Source organism: Peromyscus californicus, unplaced genomic scaffold, assembly GCF_007827085.1.
Source record: "Peromyscus californicus insignis strain IS unplaced genomic scaffold, ASM782708v3 Scaffold_12__1_contigs__length_115047231, whole genome shotgun sequence".
In the NCBI taxonomy this organism is placed as follows: Eukaryota; Metazoa; Chordata; class Mammalia; order Rodentia; family Cricetidae; genus Peromyscus; species Peromyscus californicus.
The window spans coordinates 79,948,762-79,969,383 of record NW_026294413.1 but is presented as its reverse complement, the minus strand read 5'-3'; the positions used below and the strand labels follow the sequence as shown (position 1 = coordinate 79,969,383).

General features: G+C 47.9%; 1 protein-coding gene across 18 annotated transcripts in view; it reads left to right on the top strand.

Annotated features, from left to right (window-relative positions):
• The window catches only part of Camk2g (calcium/calmodulin dependent protein kinase II gamma), a 61,867-nt gene that overhangs the window by 14,737 nt on the left and 26,508 nt on the right, over window positions 1–20,622 (top strand). For all 18 annotated transcript variants that reach the window (XM_052733539.1, XM_052733541.1, XM_052733545.1 and 15 more), the window contains exons 3-12: window positions 384–443; window positions 10,317–10,371; window positions 11,198–11,263; window positions 14,364–14,436; window positions 14,590–14,692; window positions 15,126–15,209; window positions 15,666–15,760; window positions 16,387–16,509; window positions 20,109–20,192; window positions 20,429–20,471. In XM_052733539.1, the coding sequence (XP_052589499.1) occupies window positions 384–443; window positions 10,317–10,371; window positions 11,198–11,263; window positions 14,364–14,436; window positions 14,590–14,692; window positions 15,126–15,209; window positions 15,666–15,760; window positions 16,387–16,509; window positions 20,109–20,192; window positions 20,429–20,471 (786 nt within the window). The remainder of the gene's footprint in view (window positions 1–383; window positions 444–10,316; window positions 10,372–11,197; window positions 11,264–14,363; window positions 14,437–14,589; window positions 14,693–15,125; window positions 15,210–15,665; window positions 15,761–16,386; window positions 16,510–20,108; window positions 20,193–20,428; window positions 20,472–20,622) is intronic.

The window sequence follows — 20,622 nt, the reverse complement described above, 5'->3', positions numbered from 1 at the left end:
CTGGCCTTGAACTCGGACATCGGCCAGCCTCTGTCTCCCGAGTGCTGAGACATTCACACCCCCCCACACCCCAAATTCTTAACACCCTAGCTCAATGATTATCTGTTGTAGAGAACGGAGACCAAGGTTTAGCTAAAGGCCTAGATTTAAATTCTGGTGTGCTGCTCACTGGTTTAAGGTGTTTAACCTGTCCACTCCCGTTTCCTCATCAGGAAGAGGGCATCGCTAAACTGTCTCCAGATTTGCTATGACTTGCTGTGTTAACTTAGCAAATTGCCAAAAATGCCTGGTTGGTGCCTAAGAAGTAAAGGAATATGAATAGCCAGGTAACCAGACCTAGGACGGACGGCTAATGACTTTTGTTTTCTTTCTCTTCCTTTCAGATCATCAGAAACTAGAGCGGGAAGCCCGGATATGCCGACTTCTGAAACATCCAAACATTGGTGAGTGTCCAGCAGAGTCTTGGAGTGTTTCGTAGAAGGCAGGGAGAACAGAGGTTGGCTGTGTGTGTGTGTGTGTGTGTGTGTGTGTGTGTGTGTGTGTGTGGAGTCACCTCTGGGCATGGACCTGCACCTGGTGTCTTCTTGCCTGAAGAGGATGGAGGGATTCTGTGTGTCAGCATTTTAGGGCTCTCTTGTTTGGAGACCTGAGTGTCTCCTTGGCTGTGGTGCCGTCTCAGGGCTGGGATGTGAGCCTTTTGAATATGTTTCAGACTCTTTTCTCCTTCTGCCTTTGGGCTGCTGTCCAGAGTTCTCAGTGTGTGAGGTTCCGGGCTCACCACTCTGCCAGAGTCCCTCTCCAGAGGCCATCCGTGGCCGTCATGAAAGGCTCAGGATTTTGTCCCCGAGCCTCAAAGAGTTTTGTCTCTGTTGCGGTGTCCCGCACACTCTGGGGGTTTCCATGGTACTCCTGTTTGTTCCCCAGAGCCAGGAAAGCAAACTGCCTGTCTGCCTGCCTGGCCTCTCTGGAGAAGGAACGGTAAGAGATGAGGAAGGAGAAAAACTTGAGAGGATCTCTCCCCGCTCCCACCCTGCCTGGGGTACAAGAGGACATTGTTGGTTGTTCTAAAGCCTGAGGAGGCTCGCCTGCCATAGCCCACTCTGGCTTAGTTTTACATTGTTCAGCTGAAATAGTCCTTGCCAAAAGCGTTGGCCCTGATCTGCAGCTCCTTACACGGGCAGAAACTGGGTTGGCTGCAGCGTTGACTTGAGGCAGGGAGCATCTCCTAGGTTTTCCTGAAATCCCTGAGTCATCACAAAAGATAACACGTGTTCTCCTCAGGCATGGCCTAAATATCAAGGCTCCCACAGTGCCCCTGGACACTGCCTTCTTAGCTCTCGGAGGCTAGGCCTGAGAGGTGACTTGCTGAAGAGGCTTCATGCTGCCTCCCGAGCTAGCCAGTCTCTGGCTTCCCAGATCTCGGGGATCCGAGTGAGCTTTTATGTGGAGGAGCTGAGGTCAAGCTCCAGCCCACTGGGAGAGGAGCAGCGCTGAGGTAACCAGAACTCCAAACATGCAGGGCTTTATAGATCACAATCAGCAACTTGGATTACACCGGAAGCTGATTGGCATGACCAGTGCTCTGCTCCACCGGGTACAGTGTGTGCCACACCACCAGTGCCCCTTAGCCAGGAGTCTTGACCTTAGAGCTGCTGTAGTTCCTGAGTAGCCTCCAAAGTTAGGCTTTTACCCGGAAAATACAGTGGGGACCAGTATGTCGCCGTGGATAGCAGAGGGCATCAGAGAAACACCTACAGCAGTAGTCACAAGAAGAGGCTGTTTTGTTTGGCTAGTTCAGTGATATAAAAGTTTTCGTATTACTGGCTAATATTTAAAAAATGAGATTTCACCAGGCCATGGTGGCGCACACCTTTAATCCCATTACTCGGGAGGCAGAGGCAGGCGGATCTCTCTGTGAGTTAGAGGCCAGCCTGGTCTACAGAATGAGTTCCGGGACAGCCAGAGCGACATGAAGAAACCCTGTCGTGAAAAACCAAAAATAAAGTAAAATAAAAATGAGATTTCACATTTTGAAAAAAAAAATTGCATTTCTCTGCCTTTTGAACCAAAAGACTTGGCTCTGAAGCTACTATCTCCTGCCCCACCATTGAGAGAGGTAGCACACACCTTTAATCCCAGTACTTAGGAGGCAGAGGCAAGCAGATCTCTATGAATTTGAAGCCAGGGTGGCATAGATCCATTGCCGGGGGGGTGGGGGGTGGCGGGGTGTTGGGGGGGGGGGAGCATTTTGAGTTCTAGGCCTGTGGAGCTATATAAGTAATAGGATCCTGTCCCAAGACCAAACAAAGCTACCTACTAGCTCAGGCAGTGACTTCCCTTTGTGTTTCTTGTGATCAGCTTAGATAGCAATGATGAATTGGGTAGAGGAGGCTGACTTTTGCTTCATCTGTGACAGGATGGGGTTGACCATGAAAAGGTGAGGGTATAATAACAGTTGAGAAATCAGCAAAAGTAGGGGCCTAACCTAAAATGTCCAGCCTTTCTTTTATTATTTATAGAAATAAGTATATATAGTCTGTGACCTCCGAGACTTCCTGTGGTTTGGTATCCCTCTCCTTTTCTACACTTTGCTTAGAATAAAGGCAGAGGGATGGACCCTACATTTCCATGTGTCTTCACTATTGGTAAGCTGTAAAACCCAGGAAAAGCAAGCATGGTATAGTCACTTTGATATCAGATTGCCAAAAACTGCCTTCATTTTTTATGACTCTTTGTGCGTCCTGAGGGATGTATTGGTCTGAGGACCAATTCCAGGGTTAAGGGTAGGCAGAGAGAAGGGCAAGCTAGGACTGTGTTCTGAGAGCATTGTCTGGCTGGACTCTCTGGCTTTTGGTGGGAACCAGGACTTCTGGAGATGTGGCTGAGCTCTGGGTCCAGGAGGCAAGGGTTGCCATGGATCCAAACCTGGCTTGTGGCTAGAGAGGAGACAGATTGTGCCCTTAATTCACTGTTCCTCTCTCTACTGCTGTGTCCTTTAAAGCTGTGGCCCTTTTGGTTCTGGCCTTTTAAACTCCATCCCAAAGGGTGGCAAGAAGCTGACTACCCAATAGCCTCGCACAATTGAAAAAGCTGAGAGCAGAGATCAGATCTTCAAGCTCTGGCTGTTGTCAGACTTGGTAGCATTGAAATTCATGAGTATTTGGTGCAAAGAGTCAGGCAATCCCAGTTTTTCCCCTAGTACATATTCTGTGCTGAGTTAAGACTATTAGAAGAGTGAACCCTAATGTAATCTGTGGGTTTTGGGTAATGATGTGTCATTGTAGGTCCGTCAGCGATAACAAATCCTGGTGTGGGATGTTCAGTGTGGACAATCTGTGCATGGGAGTCGGGGGTATATGAACCTTCTGTTCAGTTTTGCTGTGAACTCAACACTGTTATAAAAAAAAAATAGAGTTAATTAAAAACAAGCGAACACAATGCCTGTTGGGTGTAAGCTACACTGCTGAACTCAGCGTGCTGGGAGAGTGGCTAGCTGTGGGGAGTTAAGCAGAGAAGCTGGCTAGTGCTGATAGTCTGAAGTCTGAATGGAGTGCGTGCTACCTCTGATCTGCTTGCTCTCTGCTCTGAATTCCTCTAATGAATAGACGCTGTCTTCTCTCGTGCTGAGCTGCTCCAGCAGTTTCGATCACAGCCCAGCGTTTGTGGTTTAAAGCAGCACTTCTCAAACTTTTATGTGCTTATGAATCAGCCAGGGATCGTGTCAAAATTCAGGTCCTGATTTGGTAGGTCTGCGGGGAGGAGCTGAGATTTCTCCTAGCTTCAAGGTCTCCAGGTGGATGTTCATGCTTTGGTCTGTAGTCCATCCTTGGAGAAGCCCAGGTTTGTGACTTTGTCAGGTTTACTGGGTTTGGATTCCTGAGTTCCTATTTAGAAGCTATGACCCTAACAAATTATTTTAACCCATATGTGCCTGCCTGCTTTGTCCTCTGCATCCATTCATGGAGTTGGCAGAGGGAGAGCACAGACATGCAAGTAGAGATTCTGAATCCCAGCTCCCCCACCCCTGCCCCAGCTCAGCTGTTAAATTATTCAAGCCTGGCTGCAGTAAACCTTGGGCCCAGGACCCATTCAGCTGATAGTAAATGTAGCAAGAGCAATCGCAAAGAAAAAAGAAACTTGAGTTGTGACTGACCTTGTCCTAAATCTTCCCCCATGTTGGAAGGGCCAGACCTGTCACAGCTGGCCTTTGGGGCACAGACTTAGTTCTGTCTGAGATCCCTGTAGTAACAGCCCTATTCCCACTGTGTTATTATTAAGAACATTTGAAAAGCATACCTCATTTTATTTTTAAATTTATGTGTGTGCATGCATGCATGGGCAGGATGTGAATACAGGTGTCCTCAAGAAACTTGAGGCATTGGATCCCCTGGAGATGGAGTGTAGAGGCAGTTGTGAGCTGCCCAGTGTGGATGTGAGAGCCAAACCCAGGTCCTCTGCAAGAGAAGTAGGCACTCTTATCTTAACTCCTGAGCCGTCTTTCTAGCCCCAGTTAGAGACATTTTTTGTTTGTTGGTTGGTTGGTTGGTTTTTGTTTGTTGATTTTGTTTTGTTTTGTTTTTCAAGACAGGATTTCTCTGTGTTTCAGCTCTGGCTATCCTGGAACTCACTTTGTAGACTAGGCTGGCCTCACCAAGATCCATCCTCCTGCCTCTGCCTCCCAAGTGCTGGGACTAAAGGTGTGCACGCCACCACTGCCCAGCCCAGTTGTAGATATTTTTAACTAAGATACTTTTTCAGTGTTTTGTTGTTATTGTTTTGAGAAAACTTTGGTGTTTCTTCTCTGGCATATTGTTGGCTGTTTTTGAAGAATTGGAAATAGCCACTCACAGAATTTGGGTTGTAGATTTCTTGGTCCATGAGAGTGTAAAATGTTGAGTAAAACTTATTAGATCTGTCCCTTTTCCCACTGATTTTAGATATTAGTAATTGGGTTTATTGCTGAAGTGTAGTCATGATTGTTTCTTCTCCCAGATCGTCCTGACTGGAGTCTTGGTTTGGTCTTCTTGGTCTGTGTGTCTTGTGATGACTGTGAAATGGCCTGGACATCAGATGGCTTTGTTCCATGTGTCCTTAGTCCCATTTATGTGACTAGTTACGTATTTGTGTAACTGCTAGTTCAAGCCTTTCTTCTTCTCTGTAATGGCAGGCCCTGGCTCCTTCTCTTCACAGCCATATTGCAACACTGTCTGCTTCGTGGTAGCCTCCTAATGAATACGTTAAACCAATTGGAATGGCCAGAGCTGGCAGGGATAGAGTGGAGCTCCTTTACTTACCTAAGAGGATGGACACAATGATTCATTGTCGTTCTGTGACGTTAGTTTGCCGAGTCAGTTGCTTCAAGTTCTGCTCTGTAGTGTGACTTGGAACTGTTTTCTCTTGGGGCCTGTTTCTTCTCCCTTCAGGTAGGGATGTCATAAGGAGTCGTCTGACAGGGTTAGAGTGAGAATTCAGTAAAATACTGTCATAAAATACTTCACATGGGCCGGGAATGCAGCTCAGTTGGTACAGTGCTTGCTAGGCATGTACAAGACCCTGGGTTCAGTCCCCCTGCACCGCATAAACCAGGTGCATGCCTCTAGTCCCAGCACTCAGGAACGGGGAGAAGGATCAGAAGTTCAAGGTTATCTCTCAGCTACGTAGTGAGCTCAAGACTTGCCTTGGTTACATAGACACTGTCTCAAAAAAAGTAGCCCAGTGATTGGCACATAGGAATAGCTTAATTAAATTTTAGTCATTTTAATTTTAATCATCAAGAATCAACTGTGCTTAACATGGCACAGTTACTTTTCTCTTCCTTGTCCTTGGTTTCCTGTTAATTTTCTTTACCAATTAAAAAGAAAAAAGATAGAAGTCTCATTCAGAGCCCCCTTGTCTTGGCATGCTGGGTGTCTTGCTTAGAGCTTACAGCAGAACCTTTGGGGCTGGGTGGCCAGGAAGGATTAGTTTTCTGCTCCTCTGCTAATCCCCACCCACCTGCACGCTGTGTGTGGCCTTCCTGGAGAAGGGCAAAGGCCTGGTGTCTGCGCCTTTGGCCCGGTTCTCAGGCCTGCAGTGCTGCGGGACTGGGCGGTGCAGTGTTGGGAGGAGGTTGTCCAGGTGAGTTCAACCTCAGGGCTCAAGGCCAAGCCCAGCAGGAGGGGACACCTGGGCTCCCCTTGGGAGGGGTTGTTAGCATCCTGCGTGCTGTCCTGGCAGCTCAGCATCCCGATGCTGTTTGTCAGCTCCCTAATGAAGCTGGTCTTTGGCTTCTGGGACAGCTGATTTCCAGGGGATTATTTGTATTACACACTTTAATGCTTTTTAATAGCAAATTTTTAATTAAATGGAAAGTCCTTTTGGAAGCAAGGGAGCAGCCACAGCAGGACTCAGGATGAGGCACTGGCTGAGACCAGAGAAGTGAAATGGGGGGGTGGGAGGTGGAGTGGGGTTCGGTAGCTTGCCTGGGCCTGGGTTAGGTGGGTGAGAGGGCAGCAGGGGACCTGACTGTGGTTCCTTCCACCCTAAAAGCCCTCTGACAGGCCTCTGAGTTCCCAAGTGAGGAGAAAGGGAGCAGTAGTTGATGAGCAGTACCTTGTGGCACCTGGGTTTTGCTTTCTGGTTGATTTTGCTTCTTCAGTCACAGGGACATAGGAAGTGCAGCCTTTAGGAGATAGATGCTTTGGCACTGGAGCGGGCAGCAGCGTGGGCCTGCCAAGGAAGCGACACCATGATTGTTTTCTGCCCAGCACTTTCCAAACTGTTGCTCTGGTGTCATTCCTGAAATGCTCTGGAAGGTATTCCTGTGACTGCTAAGGCTTGGAGCAGAGGTCAAAGACATGACGGGAGCCCTTTGACACCAAAGGCTCCCTATAGGAAGAGTCTGGGTGAAGGAGGGACAAGAACATCCACGCAGGCAGCCAAAGCAAGTTCTGTTTGCATTAGAGTGATGCTCAGGGGTTGGCGTCTAACCCAGGGGTGGCTGCGTAGGCAGAAGCTAGAGAGGAACCTCAGAAGACATCAGGTTGGTCTTTTGCCCAAGAGCTTTGGAGGCAGGCATAGAGAAGGAATTGTGCTCGCCAGCCATTCTTTGCACTTGGTGAACTGCCTGCGCTACCTGCCGCCCCCCCCCCCTCTCTCTCTCTCTTTCTCTCTCTCTCTCTCTCTCTCTCTCTCTCTCTCTCTCTCTCTCTCTCTCTCGGACCCATCTATGGTACTGTTGTAGGACATTGTGAGCACTCTCTCCTTGGCTCTGCTGCCTGGTGTGTGGGCTGGCCCCCGTTTCTTAGAGGCTATAGTTGAGGGGACTAGCTTTTGGAGTCCGAGACCCAGTTAGTAATTATTTAACCTTTGCCGAGAAATCTGAAGTCTGCGCCCTGTGGTTTTCTCTAAATGGAAGTAGCAGTCATCTCAGAGTAGTGTAATAAACTCCTTGAACACTCTGTCCCTCCTAAATGCCATCACCTAGCCTAGGATCTGGCATACTGTATTGCTCAAAAGAAGCCTATACTAGTATATGACATAACTCTACCCCAAGGCTAGCACATAGTATACATTCAATAAATAGTTATTTGTGATTGGGCATGTTGGTACATGCCTGTTGTCCTAGTATTTCGGACAACAGGGTAGGATTGCCACAAGTTTCAGGCCAACTAGGCTACATAGCAAGACCCTATCTCAAAAATAAATAAGGGCTGAGCATAGCAGCTTGTCACCCCCCTTAGTCCCAAAACTGAGAAGGTAGGCAGATCTCGGTTAGTTTGTGGCCAGTCTAGTCTAACATCATGAGTTCTAGGCCAGCCAGGGCTATATAGTGAGGCTCTGTCTCAAAAATAAAGGAGGGAGAGGACCAGAAGACATGGCTTGGTAGGTAGAGTGTTTGCCCAGCATGATTAAAGTCCCGAATCCCCCAGCACCACATTAATTAGGTATGGTGGCATATATCTTTAATTCTAGCATTTGAGAGGTAGAGGCAGGAGGATCAGGAGTTTGAGGTCATCCTTAACTGCATATTGAGTCTGAGGCTATATATACAGACTCCATCTCAAAACAGTCATTGTGTTGGTTGGAGTGTGTGTGTGGCCTGTTCAACATGCCTTTCTGATGGGTTCTCCCTTTCCCAAACCCTTTCATCCTCCTGCTTCTGTGTGTCTCTCTGGAAGAGCTCCTGGGCCTTTCTATCTTGTTGATGTCTATTCCTGTGCAGTGTCTTAGGTCCACCTTCTGAGCCTTAGCCCCTCTAGGGAGGGTGCTGTGGGATGTTCTGTATGGCAAATGTGTTGCTTATTAGTCAATAAATAAAACACTGATTGGCCGTTGGCTAGGCAGGAAGTGTAGGCGGGGCAAGGAGGAGAATAAAGCTGGGAAGTGGAAGGCTGAGGGAGAGAGACACTGCCAGCTGCCACGATGAGAAACAGCATGTGAAGATACCGGTAAGCCACGAGCCACGTGGCAAGGTATAGATTAATAGAAATGGGTTAATTTAAGCTGTAAGAACAGTTAGCAAGAAGCCTGCCACGGCCATACAGTTTGTAAGCAAAATAAGCCTCTGTGTTTACTTGGTTGGGTTTGAAAGGCTGTGGGACTGGCAGGTAAGAGAGATTTGTCCTGACTGTGGGCCAGGCAGGAAAACTCTAGCGACAAATGGCGTCCAACGTGGTGGCAAGAGTTTCCACCTAAAAACTGAGAAAAAAAGATTCTAAAATGGAGCTAAAAACAGTTCCTAATTGTCTCTCTCAAATGAGCAGCAGCTGCTGGTTTGAGCTACTTGTGGGTTCCTGGTGTGCATGCTCGACATGCTGTATGGCAGGAATGAGGCCTCTGCAAGTGGCACATTAAGCTGCATGGTGGATTTAGCCTTTGCAGGTACAAAACAAAAAAAGAGGTTTCTGGGCTACACGCTGCTTGGATAAAAGCATAGAGACCCACGATAGCTCCCAGAGCTGGTGGAAAATGCCATGTTGGGAAGCTAAGGTGGGTGGAGCCAGCAGCTACAGCTGCTGCAGTTTAAGGCAATAGATTCACAATAAGACAGATTCAGATGTAATAATTTACAATGTGTGTAAAATATACGTAGGCTTAAAAGAGACAAAAAAGGTGATATATAGAGTTATAGAAACAAATACATAGTTTTAAAAAATAAAGTCTTTAAAGAGACAGTAAAGGTAGTATAAAAAATAAGCCACGTAAAAATGGATATTACACAGAGAATCTGCATTGTCTTGTCTTTGGGACTTTTAACTGCAGAAAAACATTTCATTGTAAAAGCTGTTGAGTTACGCCAAAATGTATATTTTAAAGGTATCTTGACTTCAAAATTTGAATATAAGAATATGTTACTTTGGAAAGGAGACTCTGCTTTTGTTTCCACAGAAATCCAGAGGCTATGGATTTGTTCCAGATTAAGATACATCAGGTTTGACCAGCCAAGACCCCATGAAAGGTCTCCGATGACACCATGGCCCAGATGATCCAACATCCAGAACGGTTTGAAGGCATCTGGCTCAGACGATACAGCCTCATGGACTATTCCATAATCCTAAAATTTTCTTTGTTTCCCCATAAGATACAGCGCCCCCCTCCAGCAGGAAGTAGTAAGAGAAGCTACGCCCAAATTCCCAAATTATATGTAATTTTACTTTGTTAAGGTTAAAACCTTCCTTTTTGAAAAAAAAAAGGGGGGAAGTGCTGTGGGATGTTCTGTATGGCAAATGTGTTGCTTATTAGTCAATAAATAAAACACTGATTGGCCGTTGGCTAGGCAGGAAGTGTAGGCGGGGCAAGGAGGAGAATAAAGCTGGGAAGTGGAAGGCTGAGGGAGAGAGACACTGCCAGCTGCCACGATGAGAAACAGCATGTGAAGATACCGGTAAGCCACGAGCCACGTGGCAAGGTATAGATTAATAGAAATGGGTTAATTTAAGCTGTAAGAACAGTTAGCAAGAAGCCTGCCACGGCCATACAGTTTGTAAGCAAAATAAGCCTCTGTGTTTACTTGGTTGGGTTTGAAAGGCTGTGGGACTGGCAGGTAAGAGAGATTTGTCCTGACTGTGGGCCAGGCAGGAAAACTCTAGCTACAGGAGGGTCTGGCTTTTCTCCCTCTGACTGACTGAGCCATGAAGCTTCTGTCTCTCTCTCTCTTGCTGTGGCTGTGTACCCCTGGCCTGGGGGGTAGTAAGCACACTGCCACTTTTTCTCTACAGCATCTTCAAAAGCAAGCCCTGTGCGGCTGACAAGATGGGGCTGGGTGGGGTTGCTACAGAGAATAGGATTTCTGAGTTCCTTTCTGCTAATCTCTGTTCCCATCTCCTCTCTTACAGTGCGTCTCCATGACAGTATTTCTGAAGAAGGGTTTCACTACCTCGTGTTTGACCTGTAAGTGCCACTTTCTGAGGGTATGGGGACCTTTCTCTCCAGCTGGCTGAAGATGAAAGCTTGGGAAAGGCTAAACTGGGTCTCTGGCCTCTGCTGAGGGTTCCTCTCCATTGCTTGAGGAAAAGGACTCATGAAGTTTGTCAGGGGATGAGTGTGCTTGCCCAAAGCCGCTCCCGCCTCGGAGGTCTCCTTGTTCGCTCACTGTCTCCTAGAGCATGAGCCCCAGGATGGCCTTGCTCTCTCCTTCCTGTTCTGTGCATAGCTTCTTTCTTGTTTCTTGGTATGTTTTCCTTACTGGAGAAATAAAATAATGACTCTTGGCAGTCCTTAAAAATTCTGGGAAGTTGGAGGTAGTTTCCATGACTGGTGAGCTGCGTCCCATTGGTCTCTCTTTCACGCCGGCTGCTCTGTAGTCGTGAGCGTGGCTCTTTCCCTCCTGGGAAGCCCTGTCCCGTGTTGTCATCGGTTGAGTTCCCGTGTCTGTGACTTCAGCAGCAGGTCTGCCCCTGCACTGCCGTGCGGTCATGTTCATATTGGTCTTGTGTAAAGCAGTGACTCTTGTGGGAGTTAGAATTTTTTTCTTAGATTCCTATATCGCTTTCTGAGCGCTAGTGATCCTGTTAGGTTATGGAAACAGAGCTGTCGAGGAGGGGAGAGCGACTGGACGTGCTCTGGGCTCCCCAAGTGCGCAGGGAGTTGGGGTGGCTCTCAAAGCGGTGTTTTGTTTTGCTTTGTTTTGTTTTTTTGTATGACTCTGTTGCCTGTCGGCTGCCAGGGTTGGCCAGTGGACCCTGCCTCCTCTGACCCTTCCTCCTGTCGATTACAGGGTTACCGGAGGGGAGCTGTTTGAAGACATCGTGGCCAGGGAGTACTACAGTGAGGCCGATGCCAGGTGAGGGAGATTTGGGGGCTTTGACTGGGACCCTTGGAGTTCAGGACCGAAACAAGTCCTGGCTGCTCTTTTAGCGGGGGGCGGAGGAAAGGGGTAGCATTGTGTTTTATTTGGATAGTCTTTGGACTCTTGTCTGGACTAGGGTTTGTAAAATTGTGGTAGGGCTGCATTCTGTACATAGTATTAGAGGTTAAAATTCACCACCCCCAGATTAGTTTCTTTCGAAGCCTCTTCCTGGTCTCCTTTATCCTGTTACCCCGGAAATACCTCTTTTTTTTTGCTTTATTATGCACTCACAAGCAAGCCCCATGGTCCACTCTGCACCTCTTCTTTCTTGTGTGTACAAGGTCTTGACATAGGGAACTGGGGATTGGAGGTAGAGAAAGCATATTTGTCCTGAAGGATATGAAACCGGAAAGCTTCCCCGGGAGCTTTCAGCCTATGTCACCTGGTCACTTCACCACCATGACCATATGGGTCCCACGCCTCAGCCCCCAACCTTCCATCAAAGCCAGTGACTCTCGAGTGTGACACGGCACGGTCCGGAGCTGTTTGGGCTCCCTTGTCCACCTTAGCTCTTCCCCTTTACAACCTGCTTTTTGTTATCCTGCCTACAGCTTATCTGCTTATGTGGTGGCCCAGACTGCCTCTAGAGAGTGGGGGAGTGCAGCTTCCTCACGAATTTCTCAACCCTGAACAGCCGATGTTTGCTGATCAACTTCAGATGCCTCAGCCTGGGGAAAAATTCTCAAGTGGAGAGATGAATTCCAGTGCCAGCAGGGGAGGACCAGGCTGTGGGTGGGAGGAGGCAGTGATAGCTCAGGGAGCTGGGGGTGGGGGCGCTGTACCAGTGGGCTTGGCCTGGCTCTGCTGGGACACTTCGCACTTTTGCCATTTTTGGCCAGAAGGCTCTCCCTGCTAGCCGGGCTCTGTTCTAATTATACATTTCTGTGGAGACTCGCCTCTGCAGCTCAGTCTTAAGGTTCCTTTGGCACACTGTTGGGCTCTATGCTGTGGAGGCCCTGAGCCTCAGTGTCTGGGTCTGACGGCATCCCTTGGCCCTTTGGCTCTCTTAGGCGTCTCAGTACCAGATTTCAGAGAAGCAGATCCGAAGTGCAGGCCACTCAGGCCAGCGTGTCTGGATGTTCTGCAGGTCGGCCCTGCACACCTGGCGGAGGCTGGTGACTGGACATACTCCAGCCTTCTTCAGCCTCAGTGGTACTGACCTTTAGCACAGATAGTTGTTTTGTAGTGACAGTCTCTCCTGTGCCTGAACAGAACTTAGAAGCATCTGAGCAGTCGATAACCCCCTTTCCAAGTTGTGCCAGCCAGAATTATTTCCAGACGTTGCCAAATGTCCCTTGGAGGGCACGCTCACCCCCCACTTGGGAACTACTGCTCTAGAGTACTCACACCTGCTGCCAGGGATTTGACTACAAGGCTGGCAGCAGAGTTTGCAAGGTGGACAGTCGGCTCTAAGAAACAGCAGCTGAATGTGATTGGAGCCAGATTGTCTTTTCCTGTGCAGAATCGTCAGAAATGCTTTGCAGACCCTATTTAGAGCCCTCCTAAATACATTATTTCTGAAAGGAATCTATGTGCCTGTCTTATCTCCCTGCTAGATGGGAAACTTTAGGACAGTTAATATCTTGGTAATACAGGAAAACACCTTAAGAGTCACTCAGTAAATGTTTGGATAGGTGAAGGCATGCACCATGCACCCATCCTTGTACTCTTCCCAAGGCAGCATAAAGTTCTTCCCTAAGGAAAAAGTTTACTTAGGAAAGAGAAGGAAGGGGGTTGGATGGTCTCACCTTTCGTAGGAATATTAGTATCTTTCAATGTCTAGAGAACAAATTAGTTGTTTTGGACCTTTGTAGTCAAAATAAGCCATGGTAGGCCTCAATTCCAGTCTCTGGAAACCTCACATAACCTTTCCTGGGCCTCAGTTTCCCTTCCTGTGAAGTAAGTGTTGATGAGGAGAAAAGAGAACTCTTTCATGGTGGCATGCTTCCATACTGCCAGCAGTCATGAGGCTGAGGTGGAAGGATCATGGATTCAAGGCCAGTCTGGGTCACATGGCAGGTCGCAGGTCAGCTTATACTACATAGCAGGAAGACTCCCTAAAAATAGGAAAAGGAAAGGAAGAAAGAGAAAAAGGAAGCTTTAGACACTGTTGGTATTGTAAATTAGTATAGCCATTTTTGGAAAACAGTATGGATGTTTCTCAGAAAAACTAAAAATAGAGCTACCATATGATCCAGCAATCCCACTACTGGGTAAATACCCAACAGAATTAAAATCAGTATGTTAAAGAAATAAATGTCTGTACGCCCACGTCCATTGCAGCATTATTCACAATAGCCAAGATATGGAAACAACCTAAATGTCCATCAGCAGATGAACGGATTAAAAACGGATAGTGTACACTATTGAGCCTTTAGAAGGCCAGGAGATTCTGTCATTTATGGCAAGGTAGGGAACCTGGAAGATGTTCGGCTGAGACAAGCCAGGCATAGGAAGTCGAATGCTGCGTGATCTTACTTGTATGTGGAATCTAAAAATGATGATCTCAGAGAGGTAAAGGAAAATGGTGGTTGGCAGGGGCTGGAGTGGGCGAGGCAAGGCGAGGAGAGTTGCTGGCCAGGTAGGAGAATGGGTTCCCACAGCTTACTGTACAGTAGGTGACTGTACTTAGTCATTTGGTTGGTTTGGTTTGGTTTGGTTTTTTGAGACAGGGTTTCTCTGTGTAGCCCTGGCTGGCCTTGAACTCAGAGAGACTCCTGAGTGCTGACGTTAACGGCGTGCGCGCCACCTACTCCTGGCAGTGTTTTAAAATGTATAAAAAAGCATTTTAAATGTTCTCACTAGAAAGAATAAATATCTGAGGTGATATATATGGTGGTGTACATTGTATCAGAATATCACAGTGTCCTTCAGAAGTAGACAGCTACTTTTCAATTAGAAATAAAGTAAAAACAGGTGGACAGTATTCAAGGCCCAGGGTTCTAGCTTAGTGTTCAGGGAGCGTGGTCCCCACAGGTGGTCTTTGATGAGGTGGGTTAGCCATGCACTGATATTTCTTGTGCTGCTTTTTCAGCCACTGTATACATCAGATTCTGGAGAGCGTTAATCACATCCACCAGCATGACATTGTCCACAGGGACCTGAAGGTACTTAACAACCAGGCTGACTTCCTTTGCTTCCTGCTTGTGACTTGTTGGCGCCACCTGGTGCTCGCTAGTGGTACTGCGTGAGCCCAGAGTAGGCGCCCTCTGGGCTCCAGGGAGGGCGCCTCAATGAGGTTCTCCTTGTTCCTTCTGCAGCCTGAGAACTTGCTGCTGGCGAGTAAATGCAAGGGCGCCGCGGTGAAGCTAGCCGATTTTGGCCTCGCCATCGAAGTGCAGGGAGAGCAGCAGGCTTGGTTTGGTAAGGGTGACCCCGTCTTCCGGGAATGCAGCCTCCGCCCTTCCTCCTCCTTTTCCTGATCTGCCTTCCTCTTTCAGAACTAGAAGTCAGGCCTTTAATGGGCCTGGCCTTTTCAGACAGTGGAGGAGGGTGGGAGGGCACCAGGTCCCTCCTGGCCCTCGTGAGTCAGTGCAGCGAGTCTGGCTGCTGCCAGGAGTGCGTTCTCGCTGCCTCTGGGGAGGTGCAGGAGTTCCTGGTAGGCACAAGTACAGGCCCCCTGCTTTAGATTCCCGGCACTCCAAGAAGCCCAGTCCGTCATCGTCTGCAGCCTGAGTGCTGAGAGCGGATAGAGTAAGAGCAACAGGCATCAGAAGGGCTGTGGAGGAAATTACAGGTGCGGGCTACTGAGAGAGGAAGTAGGCTCAGTGTGGCTCTGCCTTCTCTTCTGCTGCAGGTTTTGCTGGCACCCCAGGTTACTTGTCCCCCGAGGTCTTGAGGAAAGATCCCTATGGAAAACCTGTGGATATCTGGGCCTGCGGTAAGCCCATTCCACACACTCAGCTTTTTGGTGTTATGGGCCCCTGGCTTCCTTCCTGTGATGACAAAAGAAGAGGCATTACCATTCCTTCTGGGTTCCACAAGTGCCTGCTGTGTGTGAAGTCATGGTGTCTGCTCTCATTCCTTGGGGAGGGCTGTTCCCATCATGCCCTTCCCCCCCCCAAGTGAATTCCAGGGTTATGTTGCACCCTTCTTGGAGAAGGCTTTGCCCCCGACCTGGAGGATAGCTTGCACCTCAGAGAGGTCTCTGACAGGGCTTGGTGACGTGAGGAGTGAGACTCAGCAGGAGGCACTAGTGGCACAGTGTTACTGGCTGGCATCCACCTCTAACTGGCCTGACCTTACCTTTCTGGGTGGTTCTGAGCCCTGCATGGCCTTTCTTGGTTCCTCAGGGGTAAGTGACTGACCCCAGTGACCTGTGTGTTCTGTCTCGCAGGGGTCATCCTGTATATCCTCCTGGTGGGCTACCCTCCCTTCTGGGATGAGGATCAGCACAAGCTGTATCAGCAGATCAAAGCTGGAGCCTACGATGTAAGGATGGGTTTTCTGAGAGCTGAGCAGGCACTCCCGAAGGACAGATTCCCTGCCTCTAAGGGTCTGTCCAAGGGAATGGTGTTATTGTCATTTGATATCAGGGTGTCAGGGGACGACTTTGAGGACCCAAGGATGGGCATACAGGACTCAATTCTTGCCACCTTATGTACAGAGAATAGATTAAAAGAAAAATCCTCCTTGTTAATTATAAAATCAAAGAACTCATTGAAGCTCCTTTGGTCTATTTTTGCAAAGAACAGAGAAGCTGCATGGTGTGTTAGTTCACACAGGGAGAATTCTAGAGCCTTCCTTTACCACCTGGTACCTCGGGCACATTGCAAAGCCTGTTTTCTCCGTAGTAGGAAGATAAAGCTGAAGCAGAAAGTGTCGGACTCCCCTCCCTTCCTTCACTGATCTGATCCGTTGGCATTCTAACCATTATTGTTCTGTCTTCCTTTCCAAGTCTATAAGTTGATGCAGATCCTGGGCTAGTCCCGGGACTTCTCCAACTCTTGAGTATCACAGAGTGTCCCGATTATAGAAGTTGGGATGAAGACAGCCTGTGTTTCAGGGTAGAAGGCTCACAGATTTCCTGTCTCCTTTCCCCTGCTCCTGCTCCTTAGTTCCCATCACCAGAGTGGGACACGGTGACTCCTGAAGCTAAGAACTTGATCAACCAGATGCTGACCATAAACCCAGCAAAGCGCATCACCGCTGACCAGGCTCTCAAGCACCCGTGGGTCTGTGTAAGTGTCTTTGCCCCAGTCTTGGGGAGTGGAGGTGGCGGCCCTTGTGTACCCCTTTACCCTCCTTGCACAAGGGTTCAGAAGGGCAGGGAGAGGAGTGCAGTCCAAGGTCAGTAAATGTCATCAGGGGACTTGGGAGGCAAAAAGTGCTAATAGGTCTTTACTTGTGAGGCTGTAATTTGGTTCTGTTCTTGAATTAGAGCAGGTGCTTGATATAAAACAGTTGGTGCCCAATGTGAAGAAGTCCCAGGCTGAGGATGTACTTGGGCCTCAGCTCTGACCAGGACACAATGAATAAACACAAGAGGCTTTTGAACTATTGAAATGTGCTCCTGAAGCTTAGTTGTGAAGCTCTTGAGCCGAGTTCCTAGGAACTCTTACTAGGCTGTCAGTGTAGGCTGATACACTGTTTGGTTGGTTCGTTCTTTCTTTCTCTTTCTTTCTTTCTAGGTTGTCAGTGTAGGTTGATACACTGTTTTTTTGTTGTTGTTGTTTTTCTTTCTTTCTTTTTTGTTTTGTTTTGTTTTGGTTTTTTGGTTTTTCAAGACAGGGTTTCTCTGTGTAATTTTGGAGCCTGTCCTAGATCTTGCTGTGTAGACCAGGCTGGCCTGGAACTCACAGAGATCCGCCTGCCTCTGCCTCATGAGTACTGGGATTAAAAGCGTGTGCCACCACCGCCTGACTAAAGCATAGAGTTTTAAAGAGAGTATGGTACTTGCATTTAATGTCACTTTGGAAGCTATGTAGTAAATGGAACTGATGAGCAAGAGGCTGGAGGCAGAGACAAGACGCTGTCACAACTGTCTGAGCAAGGCCAGGTGAGGTCTTAGCCGAGGGTAGAGATGGAGGAGGGGTGGTGCCATCAATGCAAGAGAATGTAAAGGATTTAGCGTCTGGGCTTGAGTGAAGGAGAGGGCAAGTGATGGGTAGTGCTGGGTTTAACTGGTCAGTCAGCGATGGTTGTGCAGTTCATGGACCCAGAGGAACTAGATTCTGAGAAAAGATGATTTAATTTTGTAGGCAGTAAGAGTGGTGTTAAAGAGCCACCAGCCGAGGCACCTGGTGGGCAATAAGAATTATGGCTGTGTGGTCTAGGGTGTGGTTTAGTGGTAGAATGCTTTCTTGGCATACATGAAAACCTGGGTTCCATCACCGCACCGAAAGAGAGCGTGGAATGTGGAAGAGAGGGCTGTAGAGAGTGGAAGTGAGAAGTTGGAAACGTGGCCTGCTGTTTCTGTGTAGGTGATGTTGAGGTTTTGGAAACACGAAATTGTTCTTGTATTGAGCTCTGTTGCTTCAGTAAGAGAAGAGATGGCCACTAACTGCCAGAGTTCAAGGACAGGGAGTGTCATGTGAGTCATTCAAGGAGGTTGAGAATAAGACCGTCTCTAATCAGAGAAGATACAGAAACTAAGAAACAGGTGGGGCTTAGAGCATCAGCAGCCAGATGCTGGAAGTCCCTGAGAAAGACAGGAAAGAATCCCCAGCTCTGGCCAGTCAGAGGCCATGGTTTTGTAATTTCATAGAGATAGTGGAAAACGATAGGGGGTACCTGTTTGTCTCCAGATAAGTGAGGCTGAGACATCTAGGAAGCCAGGTAGTGAAGGAGCAAATAACCAGTATTCCTTAGTGGAAGAAGATGGGTCAGGAAGTTTTGTTTGCTTGTGTTTTCCTTTGTCATATAAATGTGCATTGTTAATCGTGATAATTACACATGGGCTGTTCACTATATAATGCACTGTTACACACACACACACAATCTACTCCCTTTCTTCCCAGCCCCTAAGAATCACTATTTTTACTTGTCTTTACTTTCAAATTTACGGGTTTTTTTGTTTGGTTGGTTGGTTTTTGTTTTGTTTTGTTTTGTTTTGTTTTTTTGGTCTGTTTGTTTGTTTTTTCAAGACAGGGTTTCTCTGTGTAGCTTTGGAGCCTGTCCTGGATCTCGATCTGTAGACCAGGCTGGCCTCGAACTCACAGAGATCTGCCTGCCTCTGCCTCCCGAGTGCTGATATTAAAGGCGTGTGCCACCACCTCCTTGCTCGGTTTACTAAAAAAAAAAATATTAATTTGTACATGTTTATTTTGCCTGCATGTATGTGTGTGCACTATGTGCATACTAGTGCTCATGATGGTTGTGAACTACCATGTGGGTGCTGGGTCCTTTGCAAGAACTGCAAGTGCTCTTAACTGATGAGCCATCCTCCTGCCCCCTAGTTTTTTTTTTTTTTTAAACTTCCATCTATGAGAGAGAGAGAGCACACATAGTAAGTAATGTGTGTGTGTGTGTGTGTGTGTGTGTGTGTGTGTGTGTGTGTGTGTGGTGTTTCCCATAATATAATGTCCTTCAATTCCAGTTTTTTTGTTTTTGTTTTTGTTTTTAATGGAAGCTTGAATATAATGAATTAGAAAAGAATCTAATACTGACTGAAGAAGGACAGGTTTGGAGAGCAAAAGGGGAAAGGGATTCCAGCCTGGGCATAAGGACGGACAGATCTAGGAGAGGGGAAAATCAGTTTGGGAACGGAGACTTAGCAGAAGCAGGGTGTGCACAAGTCGGCTCTTATTTCTCGTTGGAGAATTTCATATAAAGGAATGGGGAAAAGGTAGAGAAGGTGAAGAGAACTGCTTTGGGATCCAGGAAGGGAAGCAGGTCAGCGGCAAAGGCAGGGACTGTGGGTGGTGGACACTCTAGGCCAGAGACCATGCCATTTATTTTCAACCTGGCTGACTGTGATTGCAATCGTAAAGAGTGAGGACCAGCTCAGTTGAGGCACTCAAGAATCACAGAAGCACTGTATGTTGGAAGTCATTTTTGTGGGACCCACCACTTACAATCCTGTAGTTCTCTGTAGCCCCCAGGGACATTACTATATCATAGTATTACATAGTAAACGATGCTTACATTATGACCCTGAGGCATCAAGGAAATGCAGACTATGTCTGGTGGGCTCAGTTTAAGGGGGCAAGTATGTTAACAGCAAATACATTGAAGGAAAAAAAACTGGTCCAAAACGATGAAAAAAGAACCGAGCATTATGGTGCTCACCTATAATGCCAGCGCTTGAGAGGCAAGGGCAAAGGATCTTGTATTCAAGGCCAGCCTAGGGGTACACCATCAAGACCCTGTCTCAGAAAAATAAAGAATTTCTGCTTCAAGGTAATTCTTAGCTTTCAGAACACGGTTTCTTTCAAGAACTTGTGGGATGTGTAAGGGGTTCTCGAAAGGCACCCTGTAGAGCAGGAGACTGACTCTCCCTGTGCAGAGTCTGGACTGTAGCGGATACTCAGTAAAGACTTGATGAAGAAGCCACTGAACCAGGACCCGGTCACGCCAGTTGCCTTTGAAAAGCTCTGTTGGTGTCCTCATCCAACATCAATTTTTGGTGGTTTTCTTGTCCTTAACATGACCTTGAGTTGTGGGTGGCATTTCTGTTCTAAAGGCTTTTTCTCATGTGACCTCATTTGATAAGCACTGTGGTAGCAGTGTGTGTGACCATATCCTGGTACAGCCATCAGTGCTGAGGTGATGGGGGACTGAGGTGAGCAGCAGAGGGTCTGTGATGGGGATCTCACGGACCTGTCTGTTTGGCTTCCAGCAACGATCGACAGTAGCATCCATGATGCATCGCCAAGAGACAGTGGAGTGCCTGCGTAAATTCAATGCCCGGAGAAAACTGAAGGTGAGCCTTACTTCTGGATCCCTGGCCTCTCAAAATTGGGCCTTTTGACAGTGTCCCTCCCGCCTGGTCTCAGAGTCTCCCTCTTCCCCCATTGGAGCTGAGCTGTGAAGGTTGTTCATGTTGGGGCAACAGAGAACTCATGTTCTTGGGCTTTGAGCGAGAGTTGCCTTTGCCTGGGGCCAGGCCCCCCACTTCTGAAGTCCCTTTGCACTTAGAGGATTCTCTTCTTTCCCCAGGGTGCCATCCTCACAACCATGCTCGTCTCCAGGAACTTTTCAGGTATGTGTTCCCAGTTGTGCACTGTAATTCCGCCGAGGTGAGTGGGACAAGAATGGAATTTGGCCAGTCCAGACAGCACAGGTGTCTCCAGCAGCACCCTGCACAGGATGAACAAGGATCCTGTTTTGAGGGCGGCAGCTGCTGGATTCTT